This window comes from Cricetulus griseus (assembly GCF_003668045.3).
Source record: "Cricetulus griseus strain 17A/GY chromosome 1 unlocalized genomic scaffold, alternate assembly CriGri-PICRH-1.0 chr1_0, whole genome shotgun sequence".
Taxonomy (NCBI): domain Eukaryota; kingdom Metazoa; phylum Chordata; class Mammalia; order Rodentia; family Cricetidae; genus Cricetulus; species Cricetulus griseus.
This window is the reverse complement of record NW_023276806.1, coordinates 113,440,414-113,464,304: the sequence shown is the minus strand read 5'-3', so window position 1 is coordinate 113,464,304 and position 23,891 is coordinate 113,440,414. Positions and strand designations below refer to the sequence as shown.

Here is a 23,891-nt window from a genome sequence, read left to right as displayed (position 1 = left end):
TTTAGGTCCTCTGCAGAAGCTGTAGAATTACCCTGTCAAAAAGATCATCCCTCAAAATGAAGAATAGTTCATGGGCACAAAGCCTGATCTTTTGATTAAGGTCACTGTTCAAGCCTTAAGAGGACCATATAGGTGGGGTGGATCACATGTTCTAGAGTAAGCATTTGGGCTTTAGAAGACAGGAAGACTTGTGGAATTTCATCCTTGTTTGGGCAAATTACTTGACTTGGAACAGTTGAACCTCATTAATAAGAAAAGGCACAATGATACTGATGCTCTTCCCTGCATCCACAACCTAGGCAACATGTTTTTTCTGTAGCTCCCATCGGAAGGTGATATCTGCATCTATACTTTGCAATTGAGTTGGCCTCTTTTGGCTCACATAACCTTGTGTCTATTAAAGCATATTAGTCTGATACCCGGGCTGAAAAGGTCTTGAATGCTTTTCATCTTTCTTTCAGGACACCTCCATTTCTATCAGAACAAGTTCAGAGTAGCCTGCTGGAAACACGAGATATCATGAGGGGGTTGGTAAAGACGCCTCGGCTGATAGCCAGCTCACCTTTCTGGGGCCATCTTGACAACCATCACTTACCAGATGCACCAGAAGCGGCCCAGCTGAACCTCTATTGTGGAGCAACCCAATCACCAACTGATACATTTTGGAGTGGCTTGTTATCCAGGGGTAGAAAATTAATGTACACTTACAGGCATGATGGCATGACTTGATGATATTTAAATTGTAATTTACCCAGCAAATGGTAGCTGCTATGTATGTATTAATTTCCCTTCCCACTAATTAAAGTTTTATCTCTTGCTGGATGGTGTTGAATTATACAGGAAAATTTGCAGACATGTGTGCATATGGTTGGGTTTTTAAATTTACACAGTACTCCACGTCACAGGAGAAAACAGATGTCCACAGCCTGACAATTAGGTCCAAGGCCAAATTGGAAAAAAAAAGAATTTTGCCTTTAATCTATTTAAACTACAGAGAGTAAGTCTGTGGAAGGATCAGGAGACACAGGCTTCCCTCCCGTGCACACCTGTGGACCCCTCCTGGTTGGAGTCTCTTTTAGGACACTATTATCCCTATTCACTGGGACCTAAGAGAAACATTGGCAGGGAATTGTATTTCTTCACCTATGACGTAAATGGAAGAGATTCTCAGGCCCCTCACTTTATTGAGGTCAGGAAGGTCATAGCCTGAAGAGAAAGAATGTGACAGCCCTGAAATGAAATCTGCTGATGACCCAATGAATTTTGATGATTTAGTAAGTAACCGAAATGTATGTGTGTATGTATATATCAGTATATTTATGTATACATATATATCAGTAACAATAACAATTCCACATAATGATAATATTTTGGGTATACTGGGTTTTATTACAATCATTATTCCCTGTTTTAATTTTAATATAAATACTAGAAAATTCAATATTACACTTGTGTGTTTCTCCCCCCTTTTATATTGGATATTGCTGATTCAGGGGATTGCTTCCCATTTTAAAATTTAGAATTCGGGAACAGAGCTCAGGGGAAAAATTGTCACGAAATTCTTTTCTATTGCGAATAATGTACATACACACGACTCATACATCACTACGACCTTATATACGAGATTAAATGCAAATGTCCCCTTTAGTGTCATCTTTACTACAACTGTACTGAGAACCTGTCATTCCAGCTTCCTAGGGCAGTGTTGGGTCCTGATGGGGCGGGATCTGAAAGTCATCCAATCAGCAGCCCGATAGTGACACCTTCCAATCAGCCGTGTAGAAAGGGTGGAGGGGGCGGGCTTTCTCGTTTTGTTTCTGAAGTCCAGGATCTTGGAATCCTCCGCAGGCTGGGTCTCTTCCGGTGTGGACGCTGGCTCGGCCCCGCCGCATCCGTTTGCCCTGTGGTCTGGTGGGTGCCGGGCCATCCACGGGAGGACACAGACGCTGCAGACGCGGAGCCACAATGGTGAGTGTGCATGGTGCCAAGACACTGGAGGGAGGCTGCGCGGAGCCGGTGGGAACCGTCTGTGGCTGGCGGTCGGTGAGGGAGGACGGAGGGTACGGCCGAGCCAGCTGCAGAGTGTGTGCGTGGCGCGGCGAGGCCGGGGGCTGTGCAGATCTGAGGGGAGCGGGCGCCTGCAGGGAGGCTATGGCGGCCCCGCCTTCCTCGGCCGGCTCTGGGGTCGGCTGGGTTGAGGCCCCGCTGTGCCGGGTGCTGGAGACCCCGGTGTCCTGCCGCGTCCCCGAGTTGCTGGGCGGTGGGCTCTCCTGACTGCGGGCCGGGCGAAGGCCACCCTGTCCGGAAGATCGCTAGACAGCGGCTTGCTCCCCGGCTGGAGTCGTCAGCGCTCCGGTCCAACAGTCCGGATTGTGTGGCGATGACCAGGATCGCCAGCGGGTGTGCCAGCCTCAGTGTGCGTTTCCCGCAGTGGTAGGAGCTGTGTTCTGTGAGGTGGCCGGCCCTTCCTCCCGAGCGTTCCAAATACACGCGAAGCAGAACCTCATCCAGGAGTCTGGTCTTTCCCTAGCCTCGCTTCTCCGCTGGGTGGTGGAAGATTCCTGTCTCCCGACTGCATTCCCAAACACTAACTTAAAAAAAAAAAAAAAAAAAAAAAAAAAAGAAAGAAAAGAAAAATTAACGCCTGTTTCCCACGCCGCATTTCAAGTAGGTTTTGCTTGGTTGGTTTTGATTTTATCCTCCACATACTGGGTGACACCTTTTAAAGGATTTCCTCTGTGGATATTTCACATAAGATAAATGGATGCTTTATTTTAACAATCTTAATGCCTCTCCTTTTGTCTTCCTTAGACATAGGAACCCAATCAGAATGCTTTGGGGTAAAACCTCCAAAGGGGAGGTTTTACATAGTGATGGTCTGTCTTCATCTCACTCTCCATCCCTTTCCTTGCCCCGGTTTCAGAGATGCCTAACACCAGCTACCATGTCTCTGGTGTCTAGGAGCATCCAATGTATGTTTTTCTGGGCCCAGTTTGTCTTAGCAGCCTGTGGCGTGAGGGTCGACCATAAGGGGAGACGTTAGATGTCTTGGGCCTAGGAAAATTCTCTTGGTGTACCCTCATCTGAAAGGCCCTTAAGCTGTTTGATAATATTCCGTGCTTAGGATGTGGGGAGTCTTCTGCTTGCTTATTTAAATCTTTGGTGCAAGTTTGCTAGAATTAATCTAGGCTGCCAAGTAATGGTGGGAAGTGTGTACTGTAAACCCGTTCCAGAAATGAAGGTGTCTGCTTTCTGATCCTTCTGCATTTGCTTCTGGGATGGGATGTGGTAGGGCTCATGGACATGTTTGTACCTTGTTTAAAACCACTAGTTTTTCTTGCTTCATTGTTCTTTTATTATTGCTTCTTTATCATTTATTTATCTTCTGGGTGGGAGAGGTGCATGCCTGTGAGGTCAGAGGACAACTTGCAGGGATTGATTCTGTCCTTCCATAATGTGAATTCAAGGGATCAAATTTAAGTTGTCAGTGTGGCAGCAAGTGCCTTTGCCCGCTGAGGGAGTTGACTACTGAGAGCAGTCATTGAAAAGGAAGTTCTTTAAATAAAGGAATTGTAAAAGGCATTTTTTTTTTTTTTTACACACAGAAACCTGTTTTGTGAGTTTACCTTACTCAGCATGAAGCCTGTCAGCAAGGAAAAACCTGCCTGTAGCCTGCCTTTCTCAGCAGGGGACCTGATAGCCCTAAGACAAGCCAGGCCTGATTTTTACACATGAAACCATTTCAGGCTGGTAGTTAATCCTGGCCTCAGCCTGAAAACCTTTTTTATGTATGAGACTCAGATAATTTAAACCTTTTAAAGTTTATTTTTTTTTTAACTTGTACCACCTGCAAGTAACACTTATAACTTTTGTACCCCAAGTAATTGTAAAGCCAAGTTGGTGAGGTTAAACCGACTTTCTAGCTATGAATGGACTGATCTGGCACCTGTAGCCTAGTGGAAGGGGCTGGCTAAGGTCAGCTAAACTGTCTGGTAAAGCTAGGGTCCACCACCAACATCATCATAGATATCTGACAAGGATAAATCTGCGTAGGAAGTAAAGACCAAATGGCCTCTGTATCAGTTAAGAATGACGAAGACTTACCGCTATCTGGATGGGCTGCCTGGACTCCTTGGTGGTAATCTTGATGGCTTTGTTGGGGGCAGAGCTCCCATGGCAGCATCAGTCTTTGACCACCACGCCCAGAAAGATCAAAGAAACTTTGCTAAAGAGGAGGTACTTGGGGAACTGACCTACTTTGGCAAGGCCAGGAGAGGCAGTAGATTTTCCAGGGTCCTACTTCCCCATAGTTTGGGCAGGGCTGTCATGGCTGGTGAGCTGAAGGACAATTCTTTGCCCAGTGACTGTGGCAGCCATATTGGAACCATATTCCAGGTGAAGTTCACTGCCCCGCCTTCTCAAAGAAGACATTAGGGCTGTGGCCAGGAGCTGGCATTTCTGGCTGTTAGAGGAAGCTTTTTTCAGTAAATACCTCAAATGCCATTTTTCAGCAGATCTGTCTGAGGGATTTGAGGGCTATCATTGGATTCTCTAAGCATACCTGATTTTACACAAACTTAATTGTTTTAGGCTTAACCTTGACAACATGTTCAGGAGGCTAAAGTGTGTCCCTGTAAATGAATCACATTTGTACTTCTTATAACTGCAAGTTATGCCCTGAGCTCATTAAAGACCAATCATTTATGAGGTAACTGACCATATATAACCTGCATGTCCTAATTATTTTTATAAGATTAGGATTTTACAGTTTTATTCCTTTTAAATTTCAACCTGAAAAATTGGAATTGGAGATTTAATTGAAGATCCTTTAGCATCAAAATAAAACTTTAAACTATAAATATAAGTCACAGAGAAACTGGGAACCTTGCTTTCCTGGTCTTTTATTAGTGTACCTTTATAGAATATCACGATTTAAGCTAAAGCTTTAAAATATTAGCAAAGACAAAGAGGATAAACATACATCATCAGGTTAGTTTTTGATAGCCTGAATGGAACTTAGGGATTCATAAACCTAATTCATCAAACATGTTACTTATCTAGAAAGTTTTTAGAAGCCTGGTGTTGAACACAGTTTGCAAGGACATAAGTAGTTAGACATTCATCCCTAAGTCATTTTCTGTTAACCTGAGTAGACCTTGTAACCTTAGGAATTCATAAACGTTAATCATCAAACATATTTTAAAGTCTTATTCCAGAAGCCTTTTCATGGTTTTGCTCTTATTTGTTATTTTCTTATTCTCAGGACAAAAATCACCATGCAAAAATCTGTCCTAATCCAAAATATCTTGGAGGTCTGGTGTTGCCTCCTTAATCTAAAATAGGAGATACAATGATAATCGGAGGGCTCAGTAAGACTAAGAATTTTTGTGGATGCTGCCTTACTTGATTTATACTATATGGTCACCTCAACCAATGGTGATGAAGTCTCATTGGCTGGCAGTCATTTGGTGGCTATTTATTCCAAAGTGAACCATCAGGCACACACTTTTTTTTCCTTTTTTATAAACATCTATTTTCCTAAACAAGAGTTGAATCCAAGATGTATATGTATGTATGTATATATGTATATATAGATTTTTTTCCTATCAACAGTTTCTGTTACAAGTTTTCAGCTTACTTTTTATTTACTTTATTCTTTTAAAAACTACACCCAGAAAACTTACAAATCCAGAGATATAGAAAGTTTGCACTTCAGCAAAAGTTTTAGAGATATAAGAGAAGGGAGTATTCAGAAAGTTAAATAAAACCAAGAAAAGGAGTGTGAGATGAGCAGCAGTAATCCTTATTGGGAAAAGTTCACTCTTTGGCTGTTTTAAAGCACATGGTGGCTTTTCCTGGGCTATTCTGTTTGCTTTCCTTCTCCCTGTCACAGTCAGGTGGCTGGCCTGACCCAGGACACAGAGACTTTGAGGAAGCTTTTAAATAAGCATGCTTGGGTCTGGAGAGAGGCCATAACTCAACTCCAGAGCCACCTTTTTTTTTTTTTAAGAAGAATAGTATAAAAGACATTTTTAATACTTATACCCCAGAGGCATTTGCGTCTTTCTAAGACTGATCAGAGGGAGGGAGTAGGCAGCTTAGACAGGGAAATCTTAGAGGATGAGGGTTTTGAGAGGAGTAGAGAAAGCTTAGAGAAAAGGGGATTTTTAGATCATTTGCTTCTGTGGTGGCAGTTGTCACAGTCTGAAAATTTGGCCATTTTCTGGCCACTGAGGCTGATTATCTAGTCTGTACTGAGGCCAAACTATTTGCAGTAAGACAGCAAGGCTTTAATGGAATCCCTGAGTCTAAGGAGGCAAGAGACTAGAGGTGGCAGGTGAGGAGTCTAATGCTGAGTGGGAAGATCCTTGCTGAGAGATGAGAGATTGAGCCAGTAAGAAAGGACACATCTTTCAGAAGCAGATTGAAGAGGAGGTGGGAGAGGCTTAGGGAAAAGTGTTGCAAATAGCAACTCCACCAGAGGGAGGTTCCATTATCTCAGGAAGGCCTAGAGAAGCTAGCTGCCTGGTGTACCTGCTAGATTTCTGTAGAGTAGGCTCCAGAAGCTGGGCAAATCAGAAGGATCCAGTGAGTGGGACAGAGAGACAGCAAGCAATTCCTGGTGGAGGGGGAAGAGAGGTTAGCCTTGGTTCAAGAGTGAGCTCCAGGAGGGAGCTGAGAGAAAACAGCAGGAGGGGAGGCAGCCAGGAGCAGAGTGAGGGAATGGCAGAGATTTAGGGGAGTAAGAGTCCAGGTGACAAGAATTTCAATTTGGGGCATCCCCAAGTGGACCTAGAGACTTGTCAGAGATGCCCAGGATCAGTGGAAGGGTGTCCTTCCTCCACATGATGGTATACACCCAAAAGGGTGTAGGGAAGCTTCCTGACAAACCGGTGCACTTTTGCAGTAGACTCTTGGTAAACAAAACCACACGAGATCTGCCTTTCTAGTGAACAGAAACCTCTAGGATTGTTACCCTATAACAATCCTTATGTTTACCTGGCCAAAGTCCTGCTTAGGAGAGTGTCACCAGCACTGCCATTTTGGAGGAAGGGAAGCTTTGGACCTGACAGTATTTACACATTTTACTCTATCTTTACAACTTTGTAAACCGTGCATTTAAGTTTAGAAATAAGGATATTCCAAGACCCAAATTTGCTGCAGAACATTAATTGCTGATTTTTTAAAAAAGGCAGTGGATGTGATCACAGATATTTAGATAAATTTACACCATTGAGAATCTTTCCTCAATTGTAATGGTCACCATTTCATGAGTAAATATTACACAAAAGGTGGAGTAAAGACACCAAATAAATGCTGGAGAGATATCTTCAACAACTATATCAATATTTTATTAACAAAAAAAATGAATCATGAGAATGTAACTTACAGAACTACTGGCTTCAGAATGCAGTTTTGTTTGTTTGTTTTGTTTTTTGTTTGTTTGTTTGTTTTTTCCAAGACAGGGTTTCTCTGTGGCTTGGGAGGCTGTCCTGGAACTTTTCTTGTAGACCAGGCTGGTCTTGAACTCACAGAGATCTTCTTGCCTCTGCCTCCTGAGTGCTGGGACTACAAGCGTGCGCCACTACCACCCAGCTAGAATGCAGTTTTTAAACAGATTAAAGACAGTTTTGTGGTAAAGAGCAGAAACAATTGCTGGGCCAGCAGGATTAAATTCTGCAATAGGACTCCAGGGATCTGTGTGGGAAGGTAAGCATGAGCTATTCAAATGGGAAAGTGTCTCAGAGGAAATTGTCACATTGTCCATTCCAAAATGCTTGAGAGAAGTGTTTATTCTTTTGTTTGTTTGTTTGTTTTGTTTTTTGTTTTTTTTTTTGTTTTTATTTATTTATTTATTTATTTTTGTTTTTGTTTTCGAGACAGGGTTTCTCTGTGTAGCTGTGTGGCCTATCCTGGTACTCGCTCTGGAGACCAGGCTGGCCTCGAACTCACAGAGATCAGACTGCCTCTGCCTCCCGAGTGCTGGGATTAAAGAAGTGTTTATTCTTAAGTACTGTAGCAAGTAGAAGTGGAAGAAGCAATGCCTAACCATTGTATTGTTTTTCTAACTCAGCTTTTTATTAAAAGTTTGCATTACATATAATTACATGTGTGTATGTATGTGGAGCATGTATGCACCATGACACATATATGATGGTCAGAGGAGTCAGTCTTCTCTCCTGTGTGTCCTTCGTATTGAACTCAGATTGGCAGGATTGGTAGCAGACATCTTTACCCACTTGAGCCATCTTGTTGGTCATCAATATTTTTGAAATGGGAGGCAAAAATCAATTCTGATTAATTTACTTATAGAATATGGTTAAAATATTACAACATAGTATCATATTTTGTAAAGGCAGTTTTGTTTAATTTTTACTTCTGTTTTCAAGGGTGTATAGATGTATACTTGGCATGTTATATTAAAACACTTTTTTTTTCTTGGATTTTCAAGACAGACTTTCTTTGTGTAGCCTTGACTGTTCTGGAACTCACTGAGATTCAAACCTGCCTCTGCCTCTGGAGTGTTGGGTTTAAAGGTATGCACCACCACTGCCCAACCTAAAATATATTTCTTATCATGGGCTAATATAAAAGCAACTTTCTGGAAAACACATATTGTTATTCATTTTACCTTTAAAATATCTTCAAGTTACTCCTTGTTTACATTTTAATTATAATATACACCTGCTTGTTACACTGGTTTAAGCTGGTCTTGGTGACCTTTATTTCTTCCTGTGTGAGTCTGATATTCTCTTGTATGTCCATTGCCACGTGTGTACTGCTCCATGATCCCAGGCCTGGAATAAAGGTCTTAGACAAATGCACCTGATATATTACTGAGTTGGTGTTGGGTGGAGTTACATGTAAACATTTATGGATGTTTGACAAAATATCATAAATGAGGAAAACATTTCTGGTCTTAGTAGATTAGTTGGGGAGGTATGCATTAGTGTTTGAAAAGTTGAGTGATATTTAGTGTATTTTAAATGATCAGAAAGGATAGTTGCCATGCTGCTATTACAATAAAAAGTAAATTCCTTAAAACTCTTTCAGTTCAAATCCATTAATGAATTCTCTTGGTATCTACCTTATTGCTGGGTTTTTGTTTGTTTTTTTCTATTTGGGACCACAAATATTGACATTTCTACTGAGTTTGCTGCACTGTCAGAAACCTACTCCAGTTTAGAACTACTGAATTAGAACCTCTGATTTTAGGGCTAGGGATGAAGCTTAGTTATAGATCAGTTTCCTAGCTTGTGTAAAGCCCCAGGTCTGAGCCTCCCTACTCCCCCCCCTCCAAAAAAAAAAAAACAAAAAACAGGTAGCAATGTTTCAAAAAATCATAAGTACCTTTCTTAGCATATCTTTTTCACTTGAAAAGTAGGCATACAATATCTTACATTAAATAGAACTTTAACATATAAATGCTTGTGTTGATGCCTTTATATTTAGTTTTTCATAAAAGTACAGTATCTACCCTGTGGGTTTTATGTCATCTTTACTCGAGAGTTAGATATACATTAGAAATACCACTATGTTAAGATGTCTTAGCAAATAGTTGAAATCATCCACCTGTATGAAAAGTAGTTCTCCCTAACTCATCTCATCCCAGGTCCAATTAAGAACTGAATCAATGGCCACATGATCATTGTGCTACTTATTTTTATTTCAGGAACCGCTGACCTTCAAGGATGTGGCCATTGATTTTTCTGGAGAGGAGTGGGAATGCCTGAACTCTGAACAGCAGAATTTGTATAAGGATGTGATGCTAGAAAACTACAGGAACCTGATCTTCTTGGGTGAGGATAACTTCCCTACAGAATTATTAACTCAGCGTTAACATTCAGATTCCTTTCACTGCTACATATATCTTGGGAACCTCTGTTTTCAGGAGAGAAATGGGGGAAGTACTATTGAAATAGATAATAAATATTCCTGTTTTTTTTTTACCTTTATCCTCACCTCTCTCTTCAGGTAATATATATTCCAAATTAAAATTAGTGGTAATTATAGCAGCCAAGCAGCATAAACATCTTAAAGTACAATTATTCCCTCTTATCTGTGATTTGGTAGTAGACAAAAGTGGAGCTCAGAATCTGTAAATTGCAAATATATTACTATATATCTGTAGGGAAGTAATTTTGGAAAAATAATGTTCTAGAATATTGTTATTTATCTATTGTTTTTCTTCTTTTATGTTAAACATAATTCTAGGCCAGATTATGTTAGTAGTGTTAAGGAAAATCAAGTTAAGTGTCATGTTCTGTTTTTCAATAACCAGGTCTTGCTGTGTCTAAGCCATACCTGGTTACCTGTCTGGAGCAAAGGAAAGAGCCCTGGAATGTAAAGAGGCAAAAGACAATGGTCTTGTTCCCAGGTCAGTAGGAATGACTGAAGCAGAGCACAAAGATGAGATCGGGACTTGAGGAAGCCAGGCCTAAAAGATGTATTATAAAGCTCTGTTCAGTGGCATTGGTTTTTCAAAAGTACAGTTCTGTTTGTCCTCTCATTGTCATTGAAAGGCACTTCCTAACTGTGCTTACCATCCTTTTAAGTTCTCTAAGCCTAGTCCTTCTGCAGGGATCTCCTGTACATTAACAGTGGTAGCAGAAACCTTCCCCTTCACCGGTGGGGAGCTGTGTAATGTGACAGTTCTTTCATAATGTTTGGGGGGTCTCAGAAAATCTGGAGACATTTCTCAGGACCTACTGGTCAGTATACTGTATTATGTGCTAAAGAAGTTTCCTATTGACATCATTTATATATTATTTTGTTTTGTTTCTGTCTTGGAGCTTTTTGTAAACATTTTAATGGGTTTTCTGTGAATTTTCTACCAAACACTGACTGCTAATGATTGACAGGTTTCCCTGTGTAACTTTGGAGCCTGTCCTGGAACTAGCTCATGTAGACCAGGCTGATCTTGAACTCACAGAGATACGCCTGCCTCTGTCTCCTGAGTGCTGGGATTAAAGGTGTGTGGCACCACTGCCCAGCTAGGAGTGCTTATTTTCTTCCAGAGTCATTGTGTTCAGTATTGAAGGACATAGATTTTCCATTCTCCTGTTTGATGTTTGCTAAATTCAGCATGATTTTTGATGGTAGATTTGTAAGTTGTGTACATCAGTCTAGTGAGTGAAATAATTTTTTGTTTTGTCTTGATTTTTTTCAGCTATGTTTCCTCATTATGACCAAGACTTTTCAGCAGAGCAGAATATAAAATATTCATTCCAGGAACTGATCAATGGAAGCCATAGGAATTGTGGCCTTGACAATGTGTACTTTGGAGAAGAACGGGAAAGTATAGAGGGGTGTGAAGTTCAGAAGACCTATGATAATGGACATAACCATAACCAGTTTGTGATAGCTTGTAATAGGAGAAGCTTTACCCCCAGTAGAGAGCAAGACCATGAAATGGCTCAAGAAAACTGTCACACAATGTCAGTTACTTGTGAACAGCCATGTACTTCTGTCAGTAAACATCAGAATCATCTTTTTAAATGTACCTCTTCTTTCAAAGATAATCTGGGAAATTTACAAAGGGACCTAATCCATTCCTCAGTTAATGACTTCAACAACTTCAAATGTAGCTTTGGGCTAAGCTTTCATTCAAACATTTTTGTAGATGGGGAACTTAAAAATGAAGAAAAAATTTCTAAATGTGATCAATTTGAGAACTCCATTGTAAAAAATTCATTAGTATATGATCAACAAATAGGTCTTTCATGTGCCAAAACACAGAATTTCCATAAATATGGCAGGTTCTTTACACATCCAGTATTACCTAATCAAAATTCAAATACAGATATTTTAGAAATCCAGTATATATGTAAAGAAAATAGGAAGGCCTTTACTGAGGAGTCTACCTTAAGTAATCATGAGGGCACTTATATTGGAGAGACAGTATATCAATGTAATGAAAATGATAGTGACTTAACCCATGAGTCAAATCCTGCTAATCATCAGTCTGCTCATTTTCCAAAGAACTTTTATAAGTGTTACAAATGTGACACAGTCTTTCATCAATACTCAGAACTTATCATCCACCAGTATATCCATATTCAAGATCAAATTTCCAAGGGTATGGATTGTAACCCAGCTTTCAATAAAAGTTCAAGCCTTACTAGAAGTCATACTGGAGAAAAACCCTACAAATGTAAGGAATGCGGCAAAGCCTTTACCTATTGTTCAAGCCTTAGACAACATCATAGAATTCATTCTGGAGTCAAGCATCACAAATGTAAAGAATGTGGCAAAGCCTTTTACCATAAATCACTCCTTACTCAACACCAGAGCATTCATGCTGGGAAGAAGCCTTATTGCTGTAAATTTTGTGGTAAAGCTTTCAATCAAAGGTCAACTGTTACTCAGCACCAGAGGATTCATACTGGAGAGAGGCCCTACCACTGTAAAGACTGTGGCAAAGCTTTTCATCAAAGATCAAGCCTTAGCCTACACCAGAGAGTTCATACCGGAGAGAAGCCCTACAAATGCAAAGAATGTGGCAAAGCCTTCAACCGTAATTCACTCCTTACTCAACACCAGAGAATTCATACTGGTGAAAAGCCCTACCATTGTAAAGATTGTGGCAAAGCTTTTAATAAAAAATCAAGTCTTACTCAACACCAGAGAATTCATACTGGAGAGAAACCCTATTCTTGCAAAGATTGTGGCAAAGCTTTTAATCAAAGATCAAGCCTCAGCCTACACCAGAGAGGTCACACCGGAGAGAAACCCAATAAATGTAATGAATGTGGCAAAGCCTTTAATCGTGTTTTTTTCCTTACTCAACACCAGAAAATTCATACTGGAGAGAAGGCTTACCACTGTAAAGATTGTGGCAAAGCTTTTAAACAGAGATCAAGCCTTACTCAACACCAGAGAGTTCATACTGGAGATAAGCCCTATCTTTGTAAGCACTGTGGCAAAGCTTTTACTCAAAGGTCTAGCTTTACTCGCCACCAGAGAATCCATACTGGAGAGAAGCCCTACAAATGTCAAGATTGTGACAAAGCTTTCAGCCGTAACTTACTTCTCATTCAACACCAGAGAATTCACACAGGAGAGAAACCTTACCATTGTCAAGATTGTGGCAGAGCATTTAATCAGAGATCAAGCCTTACTCAACACCAGAGAGTTCATACTGGGGACAAACCCTTTTGTTGTAAAGACTGTGGCAAAGCTTTTACTCAGAGATCAAGCTTTAACCGACACCAGAGAATCCACACTGGAGAGAAGTTGTACAAATGTAAAGAATGTGACAGCACCTTTAACTGCAGTTCCCACCTTGCTGAACACCAGTGCACTTCATTAGGCAGCTGCTTCCAAGACACAAAGTTTCTCCAATTTATGTGAGTTATTGTTCTGTCAAAGCCAGTTAGCAAACACAGATGGATTTATTTTTAAAACATGTAATGTGCTTGATTATATAAAAGATATTTCTTTCTGTTGCAATACCTTACTGGATTCCCAGAATCACATTCTGGTTTAATTGAGTAATATTTTTCTTTCTTGTCATTTTGTCAACTGGTTTTGTGTTAATAATTACATTCTCAAGTGTATTTCTCAAACACTGTCCAGAATGTATACATAAAACATATGTTACACACAGAAACCCTGTCTCAAAAAAAAAAAACAACCATACATTGTCCAATGTATTCATAAAACTGTACATCAGTCTTCACACTAGAGTAGTTTTTGGCAGGTACCATTCAGAGTCTCTCTATGACTTACAGTCCCATCTCTAAGTTGTGTAGCATAGAGCTTAGCTGTCTCCTCTAGTTTGTTTACCATCTCTTCTACAGCACAGTTAAGATGTCATTTTCCATGAAGATAATTACAATAAGCAACTTTAACCCCGCATGTATACTATTTTCTTCAGCCATGAAACTGAGAAACCATAGAGCCCAGACAGCGAAAAGAAAAAACTTCAAGTATATATTGAATTGGTCTAAGGATCTTGACTTTTGAGTCTACTGCTAAAACGACTGCAAATATATAGCTGGTGCATGCTGAATCCACACTTTTATTATAAAATTAAATTACATTGGGGGAGGGCTGTTGTGTTCCACAGCATGTATGTGAGAGTCAGTAGGTACCTGATAGTTTTTTTTGTTTTGTTTTTGGAAATGGAACTCAGCTTGGCTCATCAGGCTTCTACAAGTGTCTTTATCTGAGTCATCTCTTCAGTGACTGGACTTTAGGGTCTAGGACTTTTCTGGTGTGACTAGAATAGCCTCTGTGGCATAGAACCCCACTGTTTTCCACCTGTTGTAATTAGAAAGTTAGGCAGACCACCTACAATTTCAGCCCAGTGCATATAATCTCCCTGTGATTTGAAGACATGACCACTGACCTGGATCATTCTCTGTACATAAGTCCAGGATCACTGAAAACTGTCTCACTGCACTTAGGATCTGCCAGAGTTTTAGAGGTTCAGATTGCACATTTGGTTTCGGATAACAATATGTCAGAAAGGAATGAATCAGAATTCCTTCACAGAAGTTTTTGGTTCTGTAGAAATCATTTCAGTTTTCTGGTACTCAAACGGGGAAACCTGTGACCACCTACAGGCAAAATATACTCAATAAATAAATTTCTTCACATAGCTCTTCTTTGCAAGACAATAACAACAGCACACATGGACACACACAAAGCTGTCATGGCTGGGAACTTAGAAAACTTCAGTGTAAAGCAAGTGGATAAATAATTGAACTTCCTATGTGATGATAAGTACAAAGAAGGAAAGGGGTGATTGACAAATTTGAATTTGTTTGGAAAAGATTAATTTATTGTATTATACATCTGATGCATTTCCACAAGGGTATTTTCTAGAAGAGTTGTTATTTTTATTTGTGTTGCTTTTACCTTGTTGAAAGATGTAGACTCTAATAGAATTATCTTAGAGAAATTTAAAGTTACATTAACTTGGCTGTTGTGTGATATTCCGAGGGAAAATAATTGTAGTTTGCTTTCTGTTGCTGTGCTAGATAACCATAACCAAAAGCAGCTTGGGAGGAAATGGTTCATTTTTTAGCTTCCTTTTCCAGGTAGCAGTCTGTCAAAGGGATGTCAGGATAGGAGCTAAGCAGGAGCAGGGATGGAACTGTGGAAGAGAGATGCTCACTGGCTTGCTCCCCTTGGTCCCCGCTCAACCAGCTTTCCTAAACATGCCAGGACTACTTGCCCTTGGGTGGTACTGTCCACAGTAAACTAGGTCCTCCCACATCAGTCAACAATCAAAATCAATTGAGACTCACCCTTTCTGTTTGAATCTTGGTGTGTCAAGTTGACAATAAAACCAACCCAAGGATAGTAAAATGAAAGGACAGAAGAGTAGCCACTGTAGCAATACAGTAACCAGAAGCCTGCATCCTGTGCTCAGAAGGTATTCTGAGGCCCTGCTCAAGTTGAGGCCAACCAGCAGTCTCCCCTCAGAAGAAGAAACAATGGGTTAGCACATTTGGTGGAGGCCCTGGCCTCAAACTTTTCCCAGGTATAAAAGAAGTCTGTTTGATGTGATGGCACCTTGATTTCTCATTAAGCCTGTGTCCAGAAATGTTCTCTCAGATACTTTGCTTTTTGATTCCTGAAGGTCTAGTAGCTGCTCCAAGTAAAGTACAAACTCAGTAAAATTTCCTCTGAACTTCTTTAGGAATTTTCCTTTGTCCCAATTATGGTGTTTAGTTCTGAATTTTCTGCATTAAAAATAAGAGTGGTATGGAAACAAAAGCAACAGTTAATTCTGTATGTTTCATCCTGTATGATGAAACAGTACCGAAATTCTAGGTCTTACGTTAAGTAATGCGAATAATATGAAGTCTCCAGCTCACGATCTCACAATGTGCTGTGAACACTTAACACCTACTTAAATAGACATTTTTAAGTGACTGTCTACAAATGGTCACTTATGGGCAGGTGACTACAGAAAATTTTAAAGAAGCAAAGAATGATGTAAGATTTGTAATATTCACTGAGAACTAATTATGTGTTCGGAGAACAGATAATTTGCATGAGCTTTGTGCTGCGCTTTTTGTCTAGTGTAGTGCTACAGATGGCGGATGTAAACACCAACAAGGAACTTCCTTGTGATGCCAGTTCACGAGTGCTCCCCTCTAGTTCCTTCCAATTCACAGAATCACCGTTCCTTAAATTGGGGTCTTATGATACCACATGACTTTTCTTCCTTCACCTGCAAAGTCACTAGCATGAGTCCACAAGGTAGTCTGTGTGTTTGTTTTTGTGCCATGCTGTTCTTTTTAATTTTCTTTGAGAATTTCATAAATGTGTTTTGATCATGTTTTTACTCCCACGTCTTCCCCAATCCCACTCCATTGCCATTAGGAGTGTATAGTATAGTTTGATAGGCTATAGTACAGTTTGATATGCTATAGTATAGCTTGATATGCTATAGTATAGTTTGATATGATATATGCTATAGTATAGCTTGATATGCTATAGTATAGTTTGATAATGCTATTTCCAGCATTACCTTTCCTACTAAAGATTATGTTTGGGAGCATTGTTTTTTGTTTTCATATAAGTTTTAGGATTTAAAAATATTTCTATAAAGAATGTCATAAGAATTTTGATGAAAATTGCATGGAACCTGCATATCACGTTTGCTGCTATGAATTCAGCACAACAGTGAGCATGGGAGGTCTTCCTGTCTTTACTGACTTGTGCACTTTTGTTGTAGAGGTATTTAACATGTTTGGTTAAGTTTATAAAGCCTAGGTGTTTGTGTCCATATACGTGTGAGCATGTGGAGGCCAGATGTAAACCTTAGGTGTTAGTCCTCCGGTGCTGTCCACCTTGTCCCCCTGGTGTGGGATTCAGCAGGTGGGACTAGGTTGGTTGTCAGCAACCCCAGAGAAGTGCTGTCTACTGAGATTCAGGCACACACTACACGTATGTACTTTCTTACATGGCTTCTGGGGGCTTGAATCCAGATCTTCATGCTTTCACACCCAGCATTTGGCTAACTGCCAGCTCCCCCCGACACCTAGGCACATTCCTGAAGATACCATGGATGGTATTTTCCTAACTCCTAGTTCATGAAGTTTGGTGGTGTGTGGAGAAAGTGATTTTTGTGTGTTGGATTTGCATCTTGCTTCTTTGCAGAAATTACCAGATGTAAGAAGTGTCTGGGTCTTTTAGGTGTTTTAAGGATAGTATATTTTCTATCAACCAGTTATTTAATTTCCTTTGGTTGTACCCCTTTCATTTCCCTTACTGCTGTGGCCAGGATTTCAGGAATTATTTTTATCAAAAGTGGTTAGAATGGACATGTATCTCCTTCCTGGTTTTAAAGGAGGTGCCTTCAGTTTCTCCCTATTCAATGTAATATTGGCAATAGTTTTCTTGTGTTGAAATATGATCCTTCTCTTTAGGACTAGTTTCTTCAAGACTTCTGTCATTCAGAAGTGCTGAATTGTGTCAGAGGTAATTTCCAATATCGATTGAAATGACCATGTGAGCTTTGTCCTCATTTCTCTATTGATTTGTGTATACTGAACCATTTTTCATTTTAATGTGAAACCAAGTTGATGGCATATCATCTTTTTGCTGTGTTCTTGTATTGAGTTTGCAAGCATTTTGGGGGGATTTTTGCATGTAGCTTTGTCATGAAGGAAATTGGTTTGCAGTTCTCTTTTTCCTTCCTCCTTGTCCAGTTTTTTCTTAGCAGGGGAATGAGTTTGAAAGTACTCTCATTTTTATTTTTATAGAATATTTTGAGGGACATTGGTATTCGTGTTCTTCAAATTTCTGGTGGAATGCAGCAGTGAAGCCTTGGTTTTCTTTGTTGGGCAGCTACTACTACTTCCATCATTTTATCAATGATAGATTTCTTTAGTTTCTTTTACCCACATAATGACTGTGTGTCTAGAAGAACATGCTATATTTTTCAGTCTACTGAAATATATTTGTTAATTGTCTGTGTATTTCATAGTATCTTGAAGTATCATAGAAACTTGGATTTCAGTAGTATCAGTTTTATTTGATATTCTAATTTTATTCATTTCCAGTTTTCTCTCTTACTTGTGTCACTAATGCTGTTTTCCCATTTTATCTTTTCAAGCAGGTAGCCTTCCATTTTGATCCTTCATGATTTTCTTTTTTCCCATTTCATTCATTTGAGATCAGAACTTAGTATTTCTTTCTGTAGATGTTAGGTTTGGCTTGTTCTGTTTTCTGCAACCTAGAGCTAGCATCATTGGACTATTTACTTGATGTCTCTTCAATGTCAATACTCATGATTATAAGTTTCTTTCTTAGAACTTATTCTACCAAGTTTTAATCCTCCCATTTCTTCAGTGAAACACTGATCATTCAGTAGCACATTGTTTAAGTTTCATATATTAGGTTTATTTTCTCTTTCTGTTGATTTCTGGTTTATACCACTATGATCTGATGGAGTATAAGAAGTTATTCAGTATTTTTTATTTGTTAAGATTTGCTTTAGGGTCTGTTGTAAACTATTTTGGAGAACATTTTATGGGTTGCTGAATTCAATATGTATTCTGCATCTATTGGAATATTCTTTGTGTGAGTGTGTCTAGGTCTAGGCTCTTTGACCTTTGGTACATTTTAAAGCTTTTATTAATATTTTGTCTAGGTGCTTTGTGTATTGATGAGAGTGGGGTGTTGAAATTATCTACTATTGTATCTGGATTTATCTGATCTTTATGTCCAATAGTATTTGTTTTATGAAATTGTCCTGCCAGTATTCACTGTGTGTGTTTGTACACAATTGTTTTATCTCCTTGATAAATTGTTTCCCTTATAAGTATTTAATCATTTCTAGTTTCAACTAATTTTGCTTTGAAATCTATTCAGATATTAGGATAGTTACTCCAAATAGCTTGTTTTCTGGGTCCATTTTCCATCTTTCCAGGCTGTGTGTCTTTGCTAGTGAAATTTATTTCATACAGGTAGCAAAAATTGGATCCTTTTTAATTCAAGAAGCCAGTCTCTGTTGTAATTGGAGAGCTAACACTATTTACATTTAGGTTTGTTATTGAAAGATACATACTAATTTCTATTTTTTTTGGTTGTTTGGGATACTCTTATCATTTTCTTCCAAATTAATCATAGCACATTGCTGCTTTATTGTGATCCTGTTTCTATTCTAATTATCATTTGATTATTTGTTTAGTAAGATTTATTCCTTCTTAAGCTCTTAGTATTGTATATATTATTTTCTTCGTATAGGATTCCTTTACATATTATTTGAAATACTGGCTTAATGGTATATAATTATTTTAGTTTACAGTTACCTTGGAAGGTTTTATTTCTCCACTGATTTTAAAGTATAGTTTCCCTTTAAGCTTTACTGTGGGTTGGTAGCTATTTTCTTTCAGGGTTTGAAATAACATCATTCCCTGTTACCTTGGCCTTAAGAGATTTTGCTGAGAATTCTACTGTTATTCTGACCAGTTTTCCTTCATAAGTAACTAGATGCTTCTTTCTTGGAGCTTTCAATATTCTGTTTGGTACTCCTTTTAGTATTCTGTTTGGTATTCGTGGGATTTCACTAGAATTTACACAGAGAAGTAGATATCCATATAGTTCCTTAGGTTTAAGGTATTTTCAGCTACTTTATAAAATAGGTTTTCTGTGTCTTTAGGCTGTCTTCAGCTCCCTCTTCTATATAAAAGATTCATAGATTTTGTGTCTTAATTATGTCCCACAAGTCTGGAGTAGTATGATCATGATCTCTCATTTTTATTACTCTCTGAATGTAAGAATTCATCAGCCTTGTGCTCAGTCCCTCATAGTCCTTCTTTGCCTTTCTCTAGTCTATTGGTGAAGCTTCCTGTGGAGTTCATTTTCTTTTAAGCTTTCTAAGATCTTTTCCCAGGACATCTTTTTTTTTTAATTATTATTAGTTTATATTAGGAACAAGCTTGTTTCACATGTCAATCCCTTCTCCCTCTCCCTCCCCTCCCCTCCTCACAACCCCCCAGCCTCCCACTCCATTCTCCTTTTGCTCCTCATAGAGGGTAGGGCCCTCCATGGGGCTCTCCAAAATCCACAGCATCATCCTGGGCTGGGTCTAGGCCCTCCCTCATGTGTCCAGACCAAGAGAGCATCCCTTCACTTTGAGAGCCAAAAATGGGCTCTCAAAATCCCTTTTTACACCAGGGAAAAATACTGATCCACTACCAGGGGCCCCATAGAGTGCCAAGGCCTCCTCGTTGACACCCACATTCAGGGGGTCTGGGTCAGTCCCATGCTGGCCTCTCAGACAGCAGTCTGGGGTCCATGTGCTCCCCCTTGTTCAGGCCAGCAATTCCTGAGGAGTTCACCAGCCTGGTCCCAACCCCTTTGATCTTCATTTCTCCCTCTCTGCAACTATCCCAGGACATCTTATTTCTTCTCTTTGCTTAATTTCTCATCCAAGTCCTGACTAATTTTTAAAAGTTATTTGCTTTTTTATTCATTTTCTTTTAAAGTTATTGATCATTTCTTACCATAGGTTTTAGAATTTTTTGTCAAGCATTTCATCTGCATAATTATCTTAACATTTAATATTTAAGGATTATTGGCTTTGGGTGGAGTTATTTCTCTTGTTTTTTCATGTTGTGTTTTTGTGTTTACTTTTTGAGACAGATACCTTTGCACTGTTACATGAGAGTCTTAGCAGTCAGCCTTTTCATAAGGGCTCAATCCATGGGGCAACCTATTAGGGAGAAAACCTGAGATATGACAGTACAAAACCAAAGCAAATATTTAAATATAGCATGAACAACAACACACACTACATTCACAATAACAACAGAAAAAAGGGGTGCAAACAATAAGATAGGATAAAGAAACGAAAAGCTAATAGTTGAAAGTGAATGGTGGAAGGGAAAAAGAAAATAGAAAACTGCCAGATTAGATTTGAGAAAAAGTGAGGGGGAAGCAACACACAATCAAAATGAAAAGTCAAAACTCTCCCTTACGGAAGATATGGACACAGCACTTTCCCAGGGCTGTGTTTCACAAGGTAGCCACATGTGGGAAGTGGGAACAGTAAGTTGTCTTCTTTCTCCTCTGGGTAGATAAAGTGACTGGCAGTATAGAGGCGAATCCTTGTATGCCAGCCAGAATTAACTAAGAGTGTCTACCTTAGGGTTCTGTGTATACCAGTGTGTGCTGATAAGGACTACTGCAACACTGCTATTTATGCAAGGCACCTGTCTCCTGATCGTGTGGGTGGGTGTCATTAGGCACCAGAATCACTGTGGCTCTGAGCATGGGACATATTAAGACAGTGGGAACATACCCCCTATGTATCTCTGAGCATGGAGAGGGTGACCAAACCAAATTAATCTGCTAGAAGCAGCAGGTCTCAGATGCCAAATGATCACCTAGCCCTGGCCATACTTCTCCATCTCAACCTCATGTAGATGTGCACCCAGCCAGTTTCACTCCCTTTGGACATTGGACCACTGCTTTAAATAGGAAGAACCTAAGAGCCGTACTCTTACCATGTAGAATTGTGGTAAGAATTTTAAGTAACACTTATTTCCCTGGGGTGGCTGCCAGCTCCCTGTTATATCACTAGTGACTAAGCTAGGAAGGGTAGGAGACTGTTCAGCATCGGCATGCTCAGGGATCGTAGAACTGTTTCAGACCCTGCAAGCTGCCAAACTGTGTGTTTTCAAAACTGTTAGACTTATGTCTTGGTGTAGCCCTGCTGAGTGGTAGCTTCCTGTCTACTCACCATCCTCTGGAATACACATTGTTAATACTGTGTTTCCATTATAGTGACAAGGCCTGAAATTTCTAGATTTAATCTGATTGCAATCCATTCCAATCTGGATGGTGGTAGCTTGAATTGAGGGACTTCCAAGTGGACCTGATCTCTTGAGCCTGGAGATCATTGGACCTCGGACCATCTTGCCCATGAAAAGACAGGCAAGAGAGCCAGAAGCAGTGCAATGCTTCAGTGGAGTGATGCATTAATTCTCCAGAGAAGTCTTGAACTGGTTGTTCCTGACCTGGACAAATAAGATCTCAAGGCAAGATGACATCATGGGAAAGCTAAGCCTGCTAAATTTGGTGTCACACACATCTAGAGATCTCTGTCAGATGAGAGAGCCATCCTGAGGTATCTCCAAGTGGACTGTGGCAAGGGCCAGGGGCACATTGTAGAATTCCCAAGTACTGCTGCCAGACCAGACCTTATCCCAGCAGTGACTACTGCTGAACACTATACAACAGTCCTTCACTCTGCCCACTGACCCCATTTTGTAGGCAGCCAAGTTACCATGGTAATGGCAACAGCAGGCCCTGGGCTTGGTGCTCAGGGTGAGGAGAGCAGAGGATGTATCCACAAATATCCTCACGTCAGAGAGCTGCTCCAGTTTGCAGAGCTAGACTTGGCCAACACGAAACTTCTCACTGAGGCAAAGGAAGCTTATGTCCCAGTTGCCTTGGCCTCCTGCTTCTACGGGTTTCCAGTGTAGAGAAATAGCTCAAGTCCCATTGGCTAAGGGAAACCTGCTGCTCACTTTTTAATTATGCTAAATCTTTCCTCAGAGAAGTGAGATTAAAGAAAAAAGAAAAGAAAACAATAAACCACATTGTATCCTGAGAGTTAAACCAGTTAAACTTCTAGTGAAATTTGCCTTATCTAAAAACCGAGCAACAGCAGCAAAAACAAAACCCATTGTGAGTAAGTGAAAATTTTCCATTGTTCTCAATAACCTTGGTAAAGAGCACTAAGCAACCAAGTATGTGGAGGGACTCCACTGTCCTTTCATCAGAGAGCTAACAAGTCCGTGCAGCTGGAGTCCAATAACTGAGTTATCTGTCATGCTGATAGCAAGATGAAATTGTGCTTTTCGGATGCATACAAAATTAGGGTTGGAGAGTTAGGAAGGGCAAGTCCCACATTCTCTATCTGAGGTAAATTCTGTCTTGTAGATGTTCTAAAGACTCAAGTGAGATTGCTTTTGCATGCAGCCCAGGCTTTACACATCTCCAAGGGATGTGCAGATTTTCCTACAAAGTTTGTCTTTGGAGTTTGTTAAGTCTACAGCTTAGGTGAGACTCTTAGAGCAGTGGTTTTCCACCTGCCCAGAGTTGTGACCTTTTAATACAGTTCCTGTGGTGACCCCCAACTATAAACTTATTTTTGTTGCAACTTCATAACTGTAATTTTACTACTGTTAGGAATCGTATTATAAATATTTTTGGAGGTAGAGGCTTGCCAAAGGGCAATGACCCACAGGTTGAGAACGGCTGTACTAGAGAGAATACTTGCCCAGCACCATCTTGAACAAAGTGAGGCTACTTATTACTTAAGGTCTCCATGAACAATAAGATTTGTATCAAAGTACCTTATGTCAATTTCTTCCTTGACTCTGCTTTATTTTTATTTTTGGGGTTTTTGAGACAGAGTTCCTCTGTGGCTTTGGAGGCTGTGAACTAGCTCTCGTAGACCAGGCTGCTCTCGAACTCGCAGAGATTCACCTGCCTCTGCCTCCTGAGTGCTGGGATTAAAAGCATGTGCCACCACCTCCCCGTGCTGCCTCTGCTTTATTAAATAAACCCATAGTTGGGATTGACAGGTGTCCCCATTGCTTTGGAATTTACAAAAGAAAATAATTCTATAGAGAATTTATTTAGATTCACACATTAAACTACAAATCTTCCAAATGTTTTGGTGCCTCAAAATGTGATTTCTTTAAAAGGTCACCATATTATGACCTAGGGAATCAATCAAGAATCTACAGTGGTTGTAAATCTATATGCATTTACAGCCTAGCCTAGTGGCACATTTCCAGCATTTGGGAAACTGAAGCAGAACCAAGAATTTGTGGCCAGCTTGAGCTACATAGCAACATCCTGTATCAAAACAGTATCTCCATGCACTCAATAGTGAAGTATCCAACTTC

General features: G+C 39.9%; 1 protein-coding gene across 1 annotated transcript; it reads left to right on the top strand.

Annotated features, from left to right (window-relative positions):
• Positions 1–1,819: 1,819 nt before the first annotated feature.
• LOC100772092 (zinc finger protein 345) lies at positions 1,820–14,601 on the top strand. Its single transcript, XM_027391985.2, has 4 exons — positions 1,820–1,968; positions 9,674–9,800; positions 10,283–10,378; positions 11,171–14,601. The coding sequence occupies exons 1-4, from the start codon at positions 1,966–1,968 to the stop codon at positions 13,351–13,353; spliced, it is 2,409 nt and encodes an 802-aa protein (XP_027247786.2). The 5' UTR covers positions 1,820–1,965; the 3' UTR covers positions 13,354–14,601.
• Positions 14,602–23,891: the final 9,290 nt, after the last annotated feature.